At 34.1% G+C, this 17,716-nt stretch overlaps 2 protein-coding genes across 3 annotated transcripts; one reads left to right on the top strand and one right to left on the bottom strand.

The window, feature by feature from the left end:
* The first annotated feature begins 724 nt into the window (after window positions 1–724).
* On the top strand, window positions 725–5,945 carry LOC142642298 (bifunctional phosphatase IMPL2, chloroplastic). Its single transcript, XM_075816650.1, has 9 exons — window positions 725–1,196; window positions 2,228–2,306; window positions 3,342–3,436; window positions 3,529–3,578; window positions 4,031–4,155; window positions 4,322–4,388; window positions 4,818–4,907; window positions 5,342–5,453; window positions 5,607–5,945. The coding sequence occupies exons 1-9, from the start codon at window positions 854–856 to the stop codon at window positions 5,675–5,677; spliced, it is 1,032 nt and encodes a 343-aa protein (XP_075672765.1). The 5' UTR covers window positions 725–853; the 3' UTR covers window positions 5,678–5,945.
* A 5,698-nt stretch (window positions 5,946–11,643) lies between these two features.
* On the bottom strand, window positions 11,644–13,062 carry LOC142643699 (protein CASPARIAN STRIP INTEGRITY FACTOR 2-like). 2 transcript variants are annotated; one of them, XM_075818404.1, is made up of 3 exons: window positions 12,843–13,062; window positions 12,401–12,456; window positions 11,644–11,997 (listed from the first exon to the last, which is right to left on the bottom strand). In XM_075818404.1, exons 1-3 carry the CDS (start codon window positions 12,922–12,924, stop codon window positions 11,857–11,859), a joined length of 279 nt encoding a protein of 92 aa, XP_075674519.1. In that variant the 5' UTR covers window positions 12,925–13,062; the 3' UTR covers window positions 11,644–11,856. The 2 variants fall into 2 exon arrangements, with proteins under 2 accessions (XP_075674519.1, XP_075674520.1); XM_075818405.1 differs by having other exon boundaries at window positions 11,644–11,985; window positions 12,843–13,046.
* Window positions 13,063–17,716: the final 4,654 nt, after the last annotated feature.

Here is a 17,716-nt window from a genome sequence, read left to right as displayed (position 1 = left end):
AATTTTATTCTCTCAAAAAAAAAAAAGCCAAATATCATGCAATAATTAAATCAATGACATATATTTCCTCCTAAAATCAAATAAAATATATGACAATGAATATGTAGAAGAGCATACCTGAGAACTGAGTGAGAGTGGAGAGTGGAGAGGGTGCTTGACAGAGAGTGGAGTGACAGCTCAGGGGGCGAGTGAGAGAGGCGCGAGCGTTAGAGGGTGGAGAGCTATGAGCGTGAGAAGGTGGAGAGGTTGTGAGAGAGGCACGAGAGGGAGAGTGAGAGGGTGAGTGACAGAGAGTGGAGAGAGGTCAGGTCTGTGCGAGAGAGAGGCTTAATTTTGAAAAACCCTATTAGAAATCGAGTCTCAAAAACTCAATTTCCAGGTGGATCAACTTACTTCAACTAGCTTCCACGTGTTGTACACGTCACATGTAAACCGAGTATTCAAGAGTCGATATATAAATCGACTCTTAAAAACTCGATTTTCAGGTGGCCGCCACGTAGAAAATTGCCACATCAGATGTGATCAGAGCATGGAAGTCGAGTATATAAGAGTCGATTTATAGGCTCAAAATCGACTCTCTAAGAGTCGAGATGTTAGTAATCTATATTCTTCTGAACCACTGCCTACTAATTACATTCTTCTATAAATATGGCTAATTGCCTATTTTCTCCTTTTATGGACTGTGTTAGTGGAATTATGACAAGATTTTGATCCCATTTGATATAGTTCACTACATCATTCACCTCCCTCACTTCTGCCCCTCCACTCTCTCTCTCTCTCTCTCTCTCTCTCTGCTATTATTTAAAACCTCTCTTCCCTCTCTCTCTCTCTCTCAGTCTCAGAGTCTCTACAAATGATCTCACACTCACAAACCCACCTTCTCTCCCAAACCCCACCACTCCTCTCCTTCTCTCCCACCTCTTCTTCTTCTTCTTCTTCATTCCTCACTCTCAACACAAACATCTCCAACCTTCGCTTCCCACAAACACTCTCTCTTTCTCACTCTCGATCACCGGCTCCAATGTCCATCAACTCCAAGCTCTCCAATGGAATCGACACCCTTCAACTAGACCTCCCCCAACAATCCGAGCTCGATCGTATTGCCCAGGTCGCCAACACGGTCGCCGACGCTGCCGGAGAAGTCATTCGCAAGTACTTCAGGAACAAGTTCGAGATTCTCGACAAGGAGGACCAGAGTAAGCCTTTCTTTGAGTTGAAAATTTTGTTGGGTTTTGTTTGAATTGTTGTTTTTCTTTGAGGAAAATTGAAAACTGTAGAGATTTTTGGGTTGTTTTGGTTATAATTGTGGTAAGAAGTTAGTAATTTTGGGTTGTTTGGTTTGTGAGAAAAGGTTGGGGAAAAACGAAGTGATTGCATTTTTGTGTTGTTGGCTGTACTGCATTGTTAAGAAATTGAAACGGATATCAAAATTTATGTCTTTGATAAACAAAGTGATTTAGCTATATTTTGGCATAGAAGTTGGGAATTTAACTTGGGAGAATTTCAGTAAGTTAAAGATTTTATTTATTTATTTTAAAGAGTGGGTTGACTTTGGAACTGTGTGATGTGCTTCAAATGGTTGATGACAGGATGGAGGAAAAGAAAATGAATGGAATATCTGGGTCATGTTTGTTGCCTCAACCAATCCAAATGGTATGTGAGCTGGGTTGAGTGTTAAATCTTGAAAAATGGGAAAATTAAGAAGAATTTATAAGAAGAAAAAAAATATAAAAAGAAGAAGCTTAAATGTCTGTAGGTTATGCTGTTTTGATGTTCCAAAATACTTATGCATTAATGTGGTTCAGTTAATCTGCTAAATCTTCATTGGGGTTCTGGGAAATCTGAGGAGGATAAAATCTCTAACTTGATGAACTTTCATGCCTTATGCTGATTTGACTTCCTTGAACTGAAGTGCTTACATTATAAAAGGCTTAGTTGAAGAGAGACTACTACTTGTCCCAGAAGTGCATAATTTTAGAGAATCACAAGTTAAAGTTTTTCTTTTTGTACTTTTCTGAACACCCAGGCTAAGAATAATGGTGGTAGGTTTATATGATCTTGTTGCTATGCGCTGCTAGTACACTACCTGTGTACTAGGTGTTGTTTCCTTTTCTTTCTTTTCGTGTTCTATAAAATGTACTTGTAAAAAAAGGTTTATATGATCATAGTTGTCACATTAGTTCTTTTTACTTGTTGCTTTAGTCATGTTTCACTCGATTTGCTGTAGGTCCTGTAACAATTGCAGATAAAGAAGCAGAGGAATCTATGGTTTCAATTATTTTGGAGAATTTTCCTTCACATGCAATGTAAGTTATGTGAATGTGATTACTACTTATGAAATGCACCCCCCCCCCCCCCCTTCCCCAAAAAAAAAAATTCCTACTTAAAATAAGCAGAAAGAAAATATGCTGAGTCCTTGTACTTATTTTTTAGAGCCGTTCATTAGTCCGTGTGTCGCTTTTTTTTTGGTGGGGGTGGGGGGATTGGGAAGGGGGTTTGGCCATACCGACCTGATTGATTTTTCATGTTGGAAAGTCAAGCTTTGGTCTGCAATTTTCCATCAGTGCAGTTGGTTTGTGTTGCCAGTGGGCAAAAGGAAAGGAACATTTTTGTAAAATGCCTGCTGCGAAGAAACCAAATCTGATTGCTGGTGGGTTTCTTGACAGATTGGAAGCAAGCTCAGACAGTGAGGGTTTTTTGGCAGCCAATCTAAGTGGGTAGAGGGGCAGACAATGAGGGGTTGGCTGGATGAGGAAAAAGGATGAGAGGTGGCAGAGGGGCGGAGGGATAGAGGGGGAACAAAAGGGGAGCCAGTTGGTGTGGTATTCGTTGGTCTTCAAAACCTCTAGCTGAAGACTGCAACTAATTGGTTTTTTCAAAAATCCCTTCCGACCACTGCTTTGGACATCGTTGCAACAGTTGTTGCCAGTGGCCTCAATGTAGTTTTGTCAGTGCTGGCCGATTTGGTCAGAGAGTTGAACAGCCTACTTCTTTTTTCTTTTCCTTAAAGGATTGAAAAGATCACCTAACCTACGCCAAGTTCTTGTATTAAGCTTGTGAAGTCTAGACTTCCTTCTCTCAAGTCCCACATTATGATAATCTAAAGTTAAAGATATTATTATTTCTTTTCCTTCCCTATGTTTTCCTTAAGGACCTTAGCAATCCAATGGAAGTACTGAAAATAGTGGTGTGGGGTGAGGTTATGCATTCAAGACCCATTGTGTGCATTTGTAAATTACTAATCGAAAAAGAAAAGAAAGTTCAAGTTTGTATTATTATGAGAGATGATGTTTCATTTTTTATTTCTTACCTCTAACTTATCACAAGATTTGTAATTGCAGTTATGGAGAGGAAAATGGATGGAGGTGCAAAGAGAAGTTTTCAGACTATGTTTGGGTTTTAGATCCAATAGATGGGACAAAGAGTTTCATCACTGGTATATTTATTTCTGTTCTTTAAATATTATCATCATTGAGCTTAAGCTTTTCAAGCCATATACAACTAATTCTGTACTTCTCTTTGCTCCAGGAAAGCCCGTGTTTGGTACCCTTATTGCATTGCTCTACAGGGGTACACCGGTGAGAATTCCTTAAGCTACATTTTTTAGTCTAAAGTTTGAAATCACAAAATTTTGGCTTAAGAAAGCAAGTGTTTATTTTTTTCTTTGGATTTGGAGTTTTAAATACTCATTTTAGAGAATGTTAAAAAGTAAGAAAGGAAGAATGGAGGGAAGAAAGTTGCCTTGATCACATCAGTATATGTATTGCTACCAATTGATAAGGGTTTTGTCTGTATTCAAGTGGCAATTTGTAATCTCTAGGGCATGTGAGCTGTCTTTTCCCATTAACATATGTATGTGTGTAGAACTGTATATCATGCCTGTCCTTGTGCTAGATTTCAACCGTTTAATTGTCACCCTTGTTCTCATGAGTGGAAATATGCAAATTGATTTTAGATAATTACATGGTCAATTCAATTTGTGAAATTAATCAAAAACTTCTTGAAATTATAAGCATTTTTTTTTTTCCAGATTCTTGGCATAATCGATCAGCCTGTTCTGAGAGAAAGATGGATTGGGATAAGTGGAAGGAGAACAACTCTAAATGGACAAGAAGTGTCTACTCGCTCTTGTCCAAAGCTGTCACAAGCCTACTTGTATGATTAGATATTCTTCTGAAGCAAAAAAAAAAAAGAAGTTGTATGGGAAGTAAAACATGATATATTTTCCTTGCATCGGCATTTTAGGTGGACTGATATTTGTGCATTAGTTCTGTGAGTAGTGATCTATATCCTGTTTCATTTTTGTATTTTTGCTCTTTAGGTATACTACAAGTCCACATCTGTTTAGCGGAGAAGCCGAAGAAGCATTTGCTCGTGTTAGAAACGAGGTCAGTGTTTTCTGCTTAAAATTTATTTTGAAAAGGAGGTTTTTTATGGTATTAAAAATACTACCCAATAATATCTGGTATTGCTGGATGTGCCTATAATGTGATTTATTAAAAAAGAGAATCATGATAACTTGGATATATTGACTGCTTTTGTAGTTTTTTTGTTACTCATCCTTTTCCTCGTTTACTTCATTTTAAGATTGTGCTATGCCAGCATTTCTGACAAAATATTTGGACCAAGTTTGAGTCATGTCATTGGATAACTTGCCGTATAAAAGGTGCTTATATTTTGAGAAAAAATTAGACTTTTGACCAAATTACATAGTTTCCTCAGTAAATAATTCTACATAACATCTCTTACTCTGCCGAACAAATTGAAATATGGCTTATTGATACCCAATATTCTTTTATTGTTTCTATAATCTACAGGTAAAAGTGCCATTATATGGCTGTGACTGCTATGCTTATGCTCTTTTGGCTTCTGGCTTTGTGGATCTTGTTATTGAGTCTGGTCTGAAGGTAAGCCGCTTTCATTTTCATTTGACATTGTTATATTCCTAAGACAATCCCAGCATGTTTGGCGATGGTTTATCTCTGTTCTTGTCAAGTACAAATAAATGTTCCTAGGTATTCAAACAAAGGCAACTAGTGAACATGGCATGAGTAGCATCTTTCAAATAGATATTCCTGTCTGGGTTTTTGTCCAAGAAAACAAATAGGCTGGAGGGAATTTTCTGATCATTTTGTGATGGTTATTGGGGAAACTAGCTCAATCTTATTTTCTGTAATATTGACACCAGGGTTTTTCCATTCTGATTTGTGGTGCCCTTGACTCAATCTGGAATGGATAACATAATGTGACTATGTTAAAATCTTGTTGCTTTGTCAATCATATTTTGTGGAACATAGAGCTATTATGCCCCCACCTAATCGACATTGTAATTTTATCTCAGCCATACGATTTCCTTTCACTAATTCCCGTGATAGAAGGTGCTGGGGGAGTCATAACTGATTGGAAAGGAAATCAGCTTCACTGGGACGCTTCTCCTGATTCAGGCGCAACAAGTATGCTTATCAACTGCAAAGCTTTCTTATATGCTGTGACTGTACTAGTTGTTTCATTATAGTTTGGCAGAATTTATTACTTATTTTACATGGTCAAATCAAATTGATGAATTTAGTCATAAAATGCTTTCTTGTTTTTGCTTTATTTTCCAGGGTTTAACGTTGTGGCAGCTGCAGACAAACAGGTTCATCAACAAGCTGTAGATTCATTACAATGGCAATGAAATAATTGACAGCAAAAATCAGTTGGGACTTGGGAGGAACTGCTTGTCTTTTTCTATTTTAAAGATGTGCATATTGAAAATAAATACAGGCTACTTTTCAATTTTTCTTATGTCATAAATTTCATTAGCCATATTCTCCTTAATTTTTTTCTTTTTTTGATAATTTGATATATACAATGGGGGGAGTGGGTATTTAAACAACTGTCAGTTGAGCTACAAGGCTCTTGTCCCTTCCACCTTAATTTACTTTGTTGTCAACTCTTAATTATTATGTCTGCATTTTAATTTTCATCTTTTGTCATAAACACTTCTAGACAAGATTCAAACTCTAGAAAAAAAAATGCTCTTTTCATGGATGAGTGGCTGTATGCATGTATACAACAGTAGAAGTGTGAAACAATTTAAAAGCAATGCTTTTTCGATAGATCCACCAGTACTACGGTGAATTGGTGTTTGGCTCATGTATTTCTGCCTTGGACGGTTTGATGTCAAATGGTTGATCCAGAGAAACAGAGTAGTTCTTAATATATTATGGTTATACGTTTGTGATCAATAATACCTTATGGCTAGAGCACGAGTTGATTCAACATGAACTTAAAAACAAGTAGTTTATTGAAACCACCAAAAAAGCTGGCCTTAAATGTATAAGTAATGCTATGGACACAACAAATTTCACAATTTTTTCACACCTTATTGAGTTTGCAGAATATAATTGGTGGCAACATTGTCATATGAGATCACTGACCACCACTATCTTCACTTTATGATATACTAATTACAGATTGTTACATCAATAGGTGTGAAATTAGTTGTCACATTTTATGTACTTAAGACTTTCTCTAAACGTATTTGAAAAAAGGAAATGTTAACGGATGTCATAAGGGCATTAGTTTAAAAATATATATTTAAAAAATTTCTAATTGGAAAAGGAAAAGAAAAGAAAAAACTAATTTTTTTGACAACTTTATATATTTCTCATAAAAGTGGTATCAAATTTTTTTTAAAATGATCTATTAACAGATGCACAACTATAGCAAAAGTTGCACAACCTTTGCAAGAGGAAACCTCAATTTCCATCTCTCAACCACAATCTCTCTCAGTCGAAGCAAGCATAAGGCCTGCAAGCAGCATTTTAGTCTTCTGCCCTCACAAGTTGTCACCCAGCATAAAAAGGCCATCCATAAAGGTCATGCATGATCAATGACACGAGTAAAGAATTGTATTTTCCTGCGTAAAATTTTTGAAAGCATTTTACATTGAACTTACTATCAAAATGGCACGTATGGTCATTTCCATCTATACTTTTTTTTTATTTACTGAGTCTCCAAGACTCTTATTAGGACATCTAATTAATTATCTAGACGAGTATAGAAAGGAGATATGGCAATTTCACCTTAATTTACCATGCCTTGCACATGTTTTGCCATGCCTCATGAGTTTTTCCTACCCTTAAGAGGTAATGGATTAACGTAGGGATAGGGTGTAATCTTTGCCTTGACCATTGGAGTGGAGCAAGGATGGATTTTGGTCACCCTACCTACTTCGAACATATTTATTGAAATATTATTGTATTTTTTATAATTACAAAATTACCATTATGACCATTAAAAATATTTTATTTTCACTTTATTTTAATGGGATGTTGTATTATGTTTTGTTAAAGATTTTGAGTAAAATTTGCGGCTTGGTATTGGTGTTAAAATTTGTTTATTATTATTATTGAGGATTATTACTTTTTTTTTTTGAGCCAAGAGGATTATTACTTAGTAAAAACTTTAGTTGCTGTAATTATGTTGGTACATTGAGACTTAGAATTATTGTTTCTTTAAATAATTTGGTGTATAATTTTTTATTTATGTTAGTGTTAAAGATTTGTTTTATAACTTTGAGTTAATGTCATCAATGGGCCAGGCCGGGCCGGTCCGGCCCATTTTTACTCGACCCATGGGCACAATGAGCTGGGCATAGTAAGCAATTAACTAGATAACGGGCTGAATTGAAAGAGAAAACCCCAGCTCATGACCCTGCCCATGAGCAATGTCCATTTTGTCTTTAGAAAGCTGGGCTACTTGGTTGAGCTTAATGGACTACTCATGCGCTTGTGTTAACATCTTATTTTATTATTTTTATAAGAAAAGAATTAATTTTTTATAAGAGAATAATCAATCTATTTTTTTTAATGGAAAGAATCAAAGAATTTAATACTTAATTAAAAAAATTTATGGTCAAATCTATTTAATTTTTTTTTTTTTTTGTTGATAGAAACATATTTAATTTTGTTTATTAAGGCTTTATATGGTTTTTAATTTTTATCTTTAATAATAAAAAAATGTCATATGATTAATTCAGAGTTGCTAAACTACTAGAAAAATATATCTTTAGTAAATTAAATTAACATAATCACTCTACGTATCTTAGTGGTTTAGAGAGTTCTCTTAAGAAATTCTTTTATAATGTCTCAAGATTAATCCTTCATATTTATTCTATATATTTTGTTATGAATTCTAAGTTATTGAGTTGGGCAACTGGTTGGGCCAACGAGCTGAGTTATTGGGCTAGCCCACCGAATGCCCATGGGCATAAAAACTAGCTCATGGCTTGACTCACTAGGCTAGTGGGCTACCCATGGGCCTCAATAACAACGGGCCAGGCCGGCCATTAACCTAGTGGGCCATTGGGCTTTTGGGTCAAGACTTGAACCATGGGCTATTTAGTGACCCTTACTTTGAGTATTATTATTTATGTAAAGATTTTGTTTATGTTATTAAATATTGATCTTTGTATTAATGTATATTTATGTAAACATTTTTGTTATGAATTCTAAGTTATTGAGTTGGGCAACTGATTGGGCTAACGGGGTGGGCTATTGGGCTAGCCCACCAGGTGCCTATGGGCATAAAAAAACTAGCCCATGGCCTAACTCACTAAGCTAGTGGGCTACCCATGGGCCTCAATAACAACAGATCAGACCACTCATTAGCCCAATGGGCCATCAGACTTTTGCGTCAGGCCTTAGGTCATGGGCTATTTGGTGACCCTTACTTTGAATATTATTATTTTTGTAAAGATTTTTGTTTATGTTATTAAATATTGATCTTTGTACTAATGTATATTTTATATTAGGTGTAGGAGAAGTTAAGATATGTTTGGTAACTATTTTTTACCCCTTATTTTCTATTTTCAAAAACAATTTTCTATTTTTGAAATTTAAAAAAACTTGTTTGGCAACTCAAAATGGACAGAAAACAAAAATTATTCTCAAAACTCAATTTGTGAAGGAAACTGAAAATGACATATTTTCAGTTTCTAGTTATTAAAAGTCGAAGAAAACATGCATTTAATTTAATGAATCTGTCTCATTTAATGAGTTAGTATTAAAGTTTAAATCCTAATAACAACATATTTAGTACTTTTTTCTTAAATTTTAAAAAAAAAAATCGACTAACCAAACATGTTTTTTATTTCAAAAATATAAGAAATTTTTTTTTCTTTATATTCCCCAAAACAAGTTTTTATAAATAAATTTATAAAAAAAATGGTTTCCAAACATAACCTTAGTATCTCATAGGGCAAGGTGGGCCCCTGCTTGGTAGGGGTACAAGGTAGGGTAATGGCTCAATGAGGCACTCATGATTTGGTCTCATTCCGTTCGTTGCCATCTCTAAGGAAGAGACTAAAACACATGATCTCGTGGATTACAAGAGATCTAAAAACCACTAGACCAATCACGCAAAACAATCAATAAGTGAACGTTTGCATACAACTGAAATGTTTTTTCAGCTGCATTCAGTGTCTGTCAGTGGGTCCTGTGCACTGTTCACGGACCCACAAACCTCTTTTTTCAGCAAAACTTTCATTAAAAATAGGTCTCATAACACTATTTACACATTTAAAAATTATTTTATTACAGTGTTTTTAGTTTTCAACAATAAACGGTATCCAAACAGACCCCTAAGTACAATGAAACAGCGAAAAACGTTCTCCATATTGGAAATTCTTAGATTAGCTTAATTAAGATATTTAGAAATCGAAACTGTTCTAGTTAGACAAAAACCCAAATAAAATAAAATTTCAGAGAGTTTCCTTGCAAAGTAGCAGACAACTGATATTATTGAAGACCCCAAATTCTTGAGAAAAAATGTGTTCCTATATAATACCTGCATTGCATGGCAAGGCATAGTGTGATGAGTCTAAATGGTAGGAACCACTGCACACGATTGTTCTTCTTTTAAGCGTTATAGGTAGTACACAACCTTTATCTTTATTTTTTGCTTAAAAGTTAAAACAGACAGTTTTTTTTTTTTTTTATAAGATAGAATTTCTACTTCAACATAATCTATGTGTATAAAGTTCTCTCATGGAGATTTGACCTCCGGCCCTTGGCCCCCCTCCTTTACACCCACAAGCACTTATACTTATGGAGTGACCATCGCACCAACGGTGTGCGGTAGTAAAACAAACAAAGTTTCAATAGTTTTCACATTCTCCAAACACAAATTTGATTCCCCCTTCTTGAACACACATTAATTCTCTCTGTGAATGAGCATTATGTAGACAAATAATGTTAGTACCACAACTTGTCAACGTGTTGAATTGTGAGTGGTGGAATTGTGAAAAAAAAATTGAGAGTTTTGTGGTACTATAGCATTATTCTATGAACTTCACCCCATATATTGGGTTCTTGTAATATATTATTCCGAAAACAACTAAGAACTTATTGATGGGGATGTATCACGTAATTCCTTACTTCCGCTCTCTCTCCTTCTCTCTTTCCACGTCTTTTATTTTATTTTTTCCTTTGATTTCAAAAAAAACAGTCATAGTTTCTCGTTCTTGTAACAACTAAATCCAAACTCCGGAGATGCATGCAAGTTTACATATTTAAACTGTTTGGTGTTGATAATGAAAGGTGTATACGTTTATTTATGTGTTTTAACTCCCATCAGGAGCAATACCTCATGTATATATGTTTATGTCATTACATGGTTACCCCAAAAAAGTTATAAGCTATGGAAAATAATGCCATGATTTGTGTTTCAACATGTACGCCATTTTTTTTTAACTAACAATGCCAATCCGAATTGCAACAAAGCCTGATCATGCCAAGTTCAGTGTTGCTTAACCTCTTGCTTGTTAAGAAATAGGGGTAAATTTGAGCTAGCCTTCTTTAGAATGGTGACCGCCAGGATAGTTATATATCAACTTTAAGTGCTTTTTTTTAGCTATAATCAACCTTAAGTACTTATTAGTTATTACAAGTTTACAACGCAATGAAAGTGTATGATATTAAGCACCTTGGTTTATGGTTCTTTTAAGGATTAGTATACTGTATATTAACCATTTATTGTTAAACAAGTGGTTTAAATTTTTATCATATTATTAGCATCTAAACAAAAATTTATAAACTAGTATATTTTGATGCAAGTGCGCGCGCGCACATCAAAGTTTATTGGTCAATACATGCAACTACTATACACTATGGAAACCTAATGTATTGCACTTATGCCTAAATTTTATATTATTTTCTTATACAAATCATATTTCTAATTTATTTTTTTGTACATATTATTACTATCTCCCAAAATATTTACTTTTTGTTGCTTTTAATTAGCATCGCCACTTCATTATAGATAGCAATCTATCTCAAACCCATCCCGATCTTGTCCCATGCAAGTTTTTCCTACCTCTTGAAGAGAGGTCACATCCTTAATCCAACTTTGCCCTACCCTATTGCCATCCCTAGTGGATTTACCTTATAATTTTTAAAAGATCTCAAATTAAGTTCTCCCATAAGAGAAGTTTAAGTACAAATGTATATGTTTTGCGAAGATTCATACTCCCCATCATAACTTTGGGGATTTTTTTGGTCTATGGTATGCTTTTGATAAAACAAAAGGAATTAGTGGACATAACACATTTCATAAAATCCAGTACATGTAGTTCAATATTAGTATAAAACATGCCACTTTAACTAAATCTGACACATCCACTCTTCTAAAGATAAAGAAGCTGTATAACACATTATAAAGGTTCAAAACTTAGTACGTATGTTTTTATATGCCATATAATATAATATAGAAAAATACATACATAATTCTACTACGTAGTGGATATCATCTACTTCATTTATTTAGGTACTAGCACTCAGATTCTGCCAATCTGTTTCGCTAAACCATGCATCAGTTGGGTATGAGTTTGAAAGGAGGCTTAACAAGGGCTGGTGTTGGATCATAATTTCCATAGTCTTTGGTGTTAACCTTAAGAAGCCTTTCATGGATACTCTTCTCTTCATCGTGGTGTAACAGTTTCTGTGGTATTCCCTAGCCAGTAAAAATCAGACAATGAATTAGCAAATATGGCAATTAATAAGGGAAGCTATTGTGCAAGAATACTGATCTTTAGGTTTCAACTGCGGACATGTGTGTTGTGCTTTTCACAAAAGAGAGATAGAGAAAGAGAGGACGCTATTCATCAAAGTAATTTTACATGATTGCTACCAAAAAGTTTAGTCAGCAAATTCTCAGAGAAAGGCAAACTTTTCAAACCAATTATGACAGTACTACATCCTCACTTGGTGCTTATTTATGATAGTGCATGGATCATCATTTGAAAGGGAAAAGATGCCTCTCCATTTGAAATGGCTAACAGAAAGAAACAATAACCCCAAAAAATGGAAATAAGAGATGAAGAGTAAGTAATTTTTATTATAATCATTTTACAAACCTCATTAATTGCATCGGCTTCTTCAGCTAACTTACTGACCCACTTGGAATCTCTGCCTGCAAAGGCAAGTCAAGCATATAAATGGTGTCAACTTCTTCTCTGGCCATGCATATTTATAAAAAAATTGACATGCTTTAATGTATAGTAGATATGCAGCAAGAACAGCTTATTTTGTTCACATGCTTTGCACTAGTAATAACCATATCAAGTAAAGAAGATTAGCATCAAGCCCATGAAACTTTTCATGAACAACTTAACACCCTAACATGGTGAGTGTCAGAGATAGAAACATAATCTATTTAGATTTTTGTTCTTTAATTTTATATATCTAATAAGCAAACTTTAGCTGTTGATAAGTGTTGGAACACTTTCTTTTATAAAAGCTGTGACAGTGAGTACAATTTGCACCAAAGGCTGCAGCGAGTGAGTTAAAAAGACCCACCTGCAAGACAAGTTGATAAGAGTGATGCTGAAATAATGAGGAGGAAGAGAAGACTGACTTTCTTGAGCAGCATGAGACCCATGTTAGCTAGGCAACTTTGGGTTTTCTGATTGTTAAGCTTTTTTGTTTTCTCATGCAAGAGTGCAGACCAAATGATGCTTTCCTTTCTTCATTATAAGGAGCTTGAAATTTACTTAGCTAGGGAGTCTACGTCAGAGAGAAAAATGAAATTGACAGTCAATTATAAATAATGTAAGTTTTAGGGGGTGTTCGGTACATAATTTCAAACAATAATTTTTAGTTTTTAAACAATATTTCATGTAGTTCTACACACTTTTTCACCCACACGTATTTCAAAAAATCTTTTAAATTTGAAATTTTTTGTTTAAACACACGTACCAAACGGGCCTTACCAAACGGGCCTTTATGCTCTTTTAGTTAAAAATTCAAACAAAAAGGGAAAGGAGACCACTTTTCTTTTGTTGGGCACCAATAAGTCTAGGTAGTTAGTGGATTCACTATTGATATGTTAAATTAAGAAGGCCTCTAGTGGAAATTATCTCAATACCCCTCACTTTTATAAAAAGAACCAAAGTTTGCTGATATTCACAACTTTTTTTCTTGATTTCAGTGGAATAATACTCAAAGGTAGGGCATTTTCCATTTTTATAGGAACTTCTGTACCAGAAACAAAACCCATGCGTATTGCAATCTGTGGCATCCAAGTGAAACGACTTCTGCTGATGCCAAAGAGACCAAGGTGATAGTCATGATATTTTCCATTTCCAAATAAGCTTATTCAAGATAGATTTTAATGGGGGTTGTCTTATTGTATAATTTCAATTAATTCTGTGGAGGCGGATAACGATAAGGTGCACATGATGAAAATGTAATTATGATCCAATGACCTAGTAACCTGATTAATTATCACTTGAACCAATTTAATTAGTAAAAGTTTACCAAACATAATGATGAAGCAATCACAAGAGTATCACTACAATACAAAAACAGTAATATATAGTAAAAATCAATGAAAGGACTCAGTGGCAGAATGGAGGATCTCTTGAACAAATCTTCAAAGCAACAGTTTATACTTAAAATTCTCTCTTGGATCTAGTGGTTCCCCTGAGTGATCCAGTACGTGCTTTTCAGGTGCATTCTCGATGATTTTTTTTTTTTTTTTCAATTTGTATTGATGCTTCTCCTCAGTGGTTTGGATATAGTGCTCATTTATTATTGATTGGTTTTGTTCTCTGGGAGTTTGGTCTCTCCAGCATACTTTAACAATTATTCTAGCAAGTAGCAATAAATAAGGCCCTTTTTCTCAACAAAAAGGAAAAATTTGCTGATGTACACAACATGTAACTAAGCAAACAATTTGTTTGCCTCCCACTGTAGCAACTTCAGAACTCTGATCTCTTCTATAGAATCTCCACCAGGAACAAACTAGTCTCTGCAGCAATCTAAAACTTCAGCACGTCAATGATCACTTATTAGTGAGTTCAAGTCCTAGTTCAACACTTCAACTAAACTAATAAGCAATAATTACAACCCTAGTTGACACCCATTTTGACAGAAATTCATCAACAAAATCTAAATCCCAACACAAAATAACTAAAGCACCTACGGCAATCATTTTCATAAAATTTTATGTGCCTCTCAATATGCAAAATCTTGTATGCATGAGGCTAGAATTGTATTTTGGGTTTCAGTTATACAACCTAGAAAGGAGTGCAGTGCAAACTTGCAAAGCATGCTTGGTGTGATTAGTGGATTATTACACTATGCTATGCTTTAAAAAAACATATTAGGTTGGCATAAAATAGCTTTTATGGATGACTAGTGCTGTCAATTATCGTCAACGACAAGGACCACGCACCAAATGCCACTAAATGGACAATGGTGGAGAATAAAGAGCAACACTTTGAGGTTTAAATTACTCTTATCCATGCTTTCTTTTCTGATAAAAATGGGGGTTAGGACAGGTCCCCCTTATTCAATTAAACCTTCCCTTCTTATCAGCATTCAATAATTGGTCATTCTAATCCCTAGTGGTAGGCTCATTTTTGAAACACCAATCAATGTTGAAGGCCAAATTGGACTAGTCTAGGTTTATGTGATCAAATGGTTAAGGTCTATGTCTTTATCTTGAACAAGTCTTGGTAATTCTATAAATTATATGCATTGTGATGTTTTGTCATTACAAGAATGCCAAAGGATGAAAACATGGCACTTTTGCAAAAGTTCCTCTTTTTGAGTTCTTCCTGGAAAAGAATATCCTGTGTGGAACCCGATTAATTTGTGATGACTTTAACAATCATCTTCAAGAATAAGTTTTAGATTTTGTAAGGTTGGCATCCAATAAAGTGAATTATGTTACCTTTTTTCCACTTCTTTTTCTTACTTTTTGGTCGTATCATTGTTTGTTTGTTTTTTTTTTTTTTCTTCTTCTTGTGTGTATGTATATAAAATCATTCTTAAATTTCCAATATAATAGTCATCTTACGTTTTCTCCTTTAATATCTTTTATCCGAATATGTTTATGCCTTTGATAGTTGTCACCATGAAAAAGTATTTTATAAGAAGGTTTTATGAGACGTCTCTCACAACATATGTACATCTAATAAAAAGTATCTTATGAGATGATTTCATGAAACTTTTCTCTCACAATATTAAATTCGTAATTGTTAATAGGATTAATTCTAAAATTTGTTATATATATATATATATATATATATATATATATATATATATATGTTAAGAAGTACAAGAACTTGTAATATAATGGTGGAAATTTTTTAAATATTAATCCTCTAAGAAGTTATTAAATGATGTAACATTGTTGAAGAGTTACACAATGTACAAATGTGTTGCATTAACAAAAATTATGAGTAAATTTACAAGGGTTTTAGCGTTTAGGAGTTGTTATGGTCATTTATTAATTTAGACGAAAGAACCATTTACTAGAATAAAAGTGCATATTAGTAGAAATATATTAATTTGAAAAGGAAAAAAAAAATCTTATTCCTTTGAACAGAGACCCTGCAAAGCGAAACTTAGAGAGCTCAGAAATAATATGAAGATCCATTGGGGAATGGAAATAGAAAAAATAGAATACAATTGCTTAACAAAATATTTAAATGTTAAAAAATTACTGAATGAGAGATATCCAACAATCATTAGTCAGTGTATGAAATTAGAGGTGCCCTAGTCACCATGATATCTTCTTTATTTTTCTCTGCTTTTTTGCTCTCTTTTTTTATAAATGTTTTTGGTCCAATAAGTCAAAGTTAGTGTACTTACCCTTAAAAGGTTGAGGTTAGTTTGCAAACAATTAGTCTCATTTTAATTTATCTTTGTTCCCTAAGTTTATCTTTTATGGATCCTAGGTTTATCTCATGGCTTTAACCTTTACACTATGTTTGGTTGGAGTGAAACAGGAGAAGATGAAACTTTTAAAAATGTGATTTTTCATTGTTTGTTTAAAGTGAAAAAAGAGAGTAAAGAAAATAAGGTGGATGGAGTTTTCCACCCGAGTCCATTTTTTTTCTCTCCAAATTGAGGAGAAAAGAAAAGAGAAAATGGTAATAGAAAGAAGAGTACAAAATTACCCAACTTTTTCATCCATCTACTTTTAATAATAAGAGCATAATAGTGACTTTATTCTTTGTACTTCCACTTTTCCATCCTCTATCGAACACACGTTATTGAAAACACAATATTTTTTATTCTCCTACTTTTCTGTCCTCCCAATCCTCTATCAAACACTCATTATTGAAAATACAATATTTTTTATTCTCCTAATTTTCTATCCAAGCAAAGCAAGCGATCCATTCTTTTTCCCTCTTTCTTTGAAAAAAAGTTCTTTGAAAAAAAGGAGAAGGGTTGGGACCGGGCCTTTTCTGTGCTGAAATTCTCAGTGGGGCTCCATCCCCATGTTACCAAACTTAATGTCATAGTCAATCATAAATCCCTTAGGTCCATGTTGATAAAATTACGTCATTGTCAATGTCAATTCCATACATCCCCTGGCCGTCGATGCTATTTGCCATAGATTTTTCACCCACAGCCACAGGACGAGGATATATAGAAGCAAATTGCTGCTGTCAATCTCCATTGTAATTTTCTAGTTTATCATGCAATTACAAATGGCCTTGTTGCTTTATCTTATTTAAGTCAGCTTGCATTATGAGTCTTCCACGCTTTCTCAAGATGATAACCCAAGTTGCATAAGATAAGGTTTACTCATTGGTTTTAGAACGGATTAAGATCATAAATTTGCTCCAGAAGGTATAATGATGCTCATGATGATATAACCACCCAAGAAGAAGCCACAAAGTCAAAAACTAATGTAAATCACTTTAAAGTGTGATTTGATGAGTTTGCATTCCTTTAATGTCAAATCAAAACCAACAAATATCATGAACTTAGATTAACATCCTTTAAAATAGTAGTCCGATTAAATTTTTATTATATTATCAATATCTTGAATGAAAATTAAAACACCGCGCACCCTTGGTGCGATGGTCCCTCCACAAGTATAAATGTTTGTGGGGTGTGGAGGGCAAAGGTCAAGATTCAAGTCTACAAGAAGAAATTTCACACACATATACACTTAGATTAGATTAGAGTAGAAATTCTATCTTGTACAAAAAAAAAATTAAAATTAAAATTAAAATATTGCTAATCAATATTTGTTTAAATGTTGAAAATGTGACAAAGTTTGAACAATTCATTTAACAATAACCATTTTAAGAACTTCAATGATCCTAAAAATCTAGAGAATCTCAAACATATGAGAAATTGCTATCAGTTTTCAACCACATTTTTCTCAGCCTTGTCATTAACAATAGTTTCTGAAATTGGAAAATTCT

Source organism: Castanea sativa, chromosome 7 (assembly GCF_040712315.1).
Source record: "Castanea sativa cultivar Marrone di Chiusa Pesio chromosome 7, ASM4071231v1".
NCBI classification, from domain to species: domain Eukaryota; kingdom Viridiplantae; phylum Streptophyta; class Magnoliopsida; order Fagales; family Fagaceae; genus Castanea; species Castanea sativa.
This window is presented reverse-complemented; position numbering and strand designations above follow the sequence as displayed.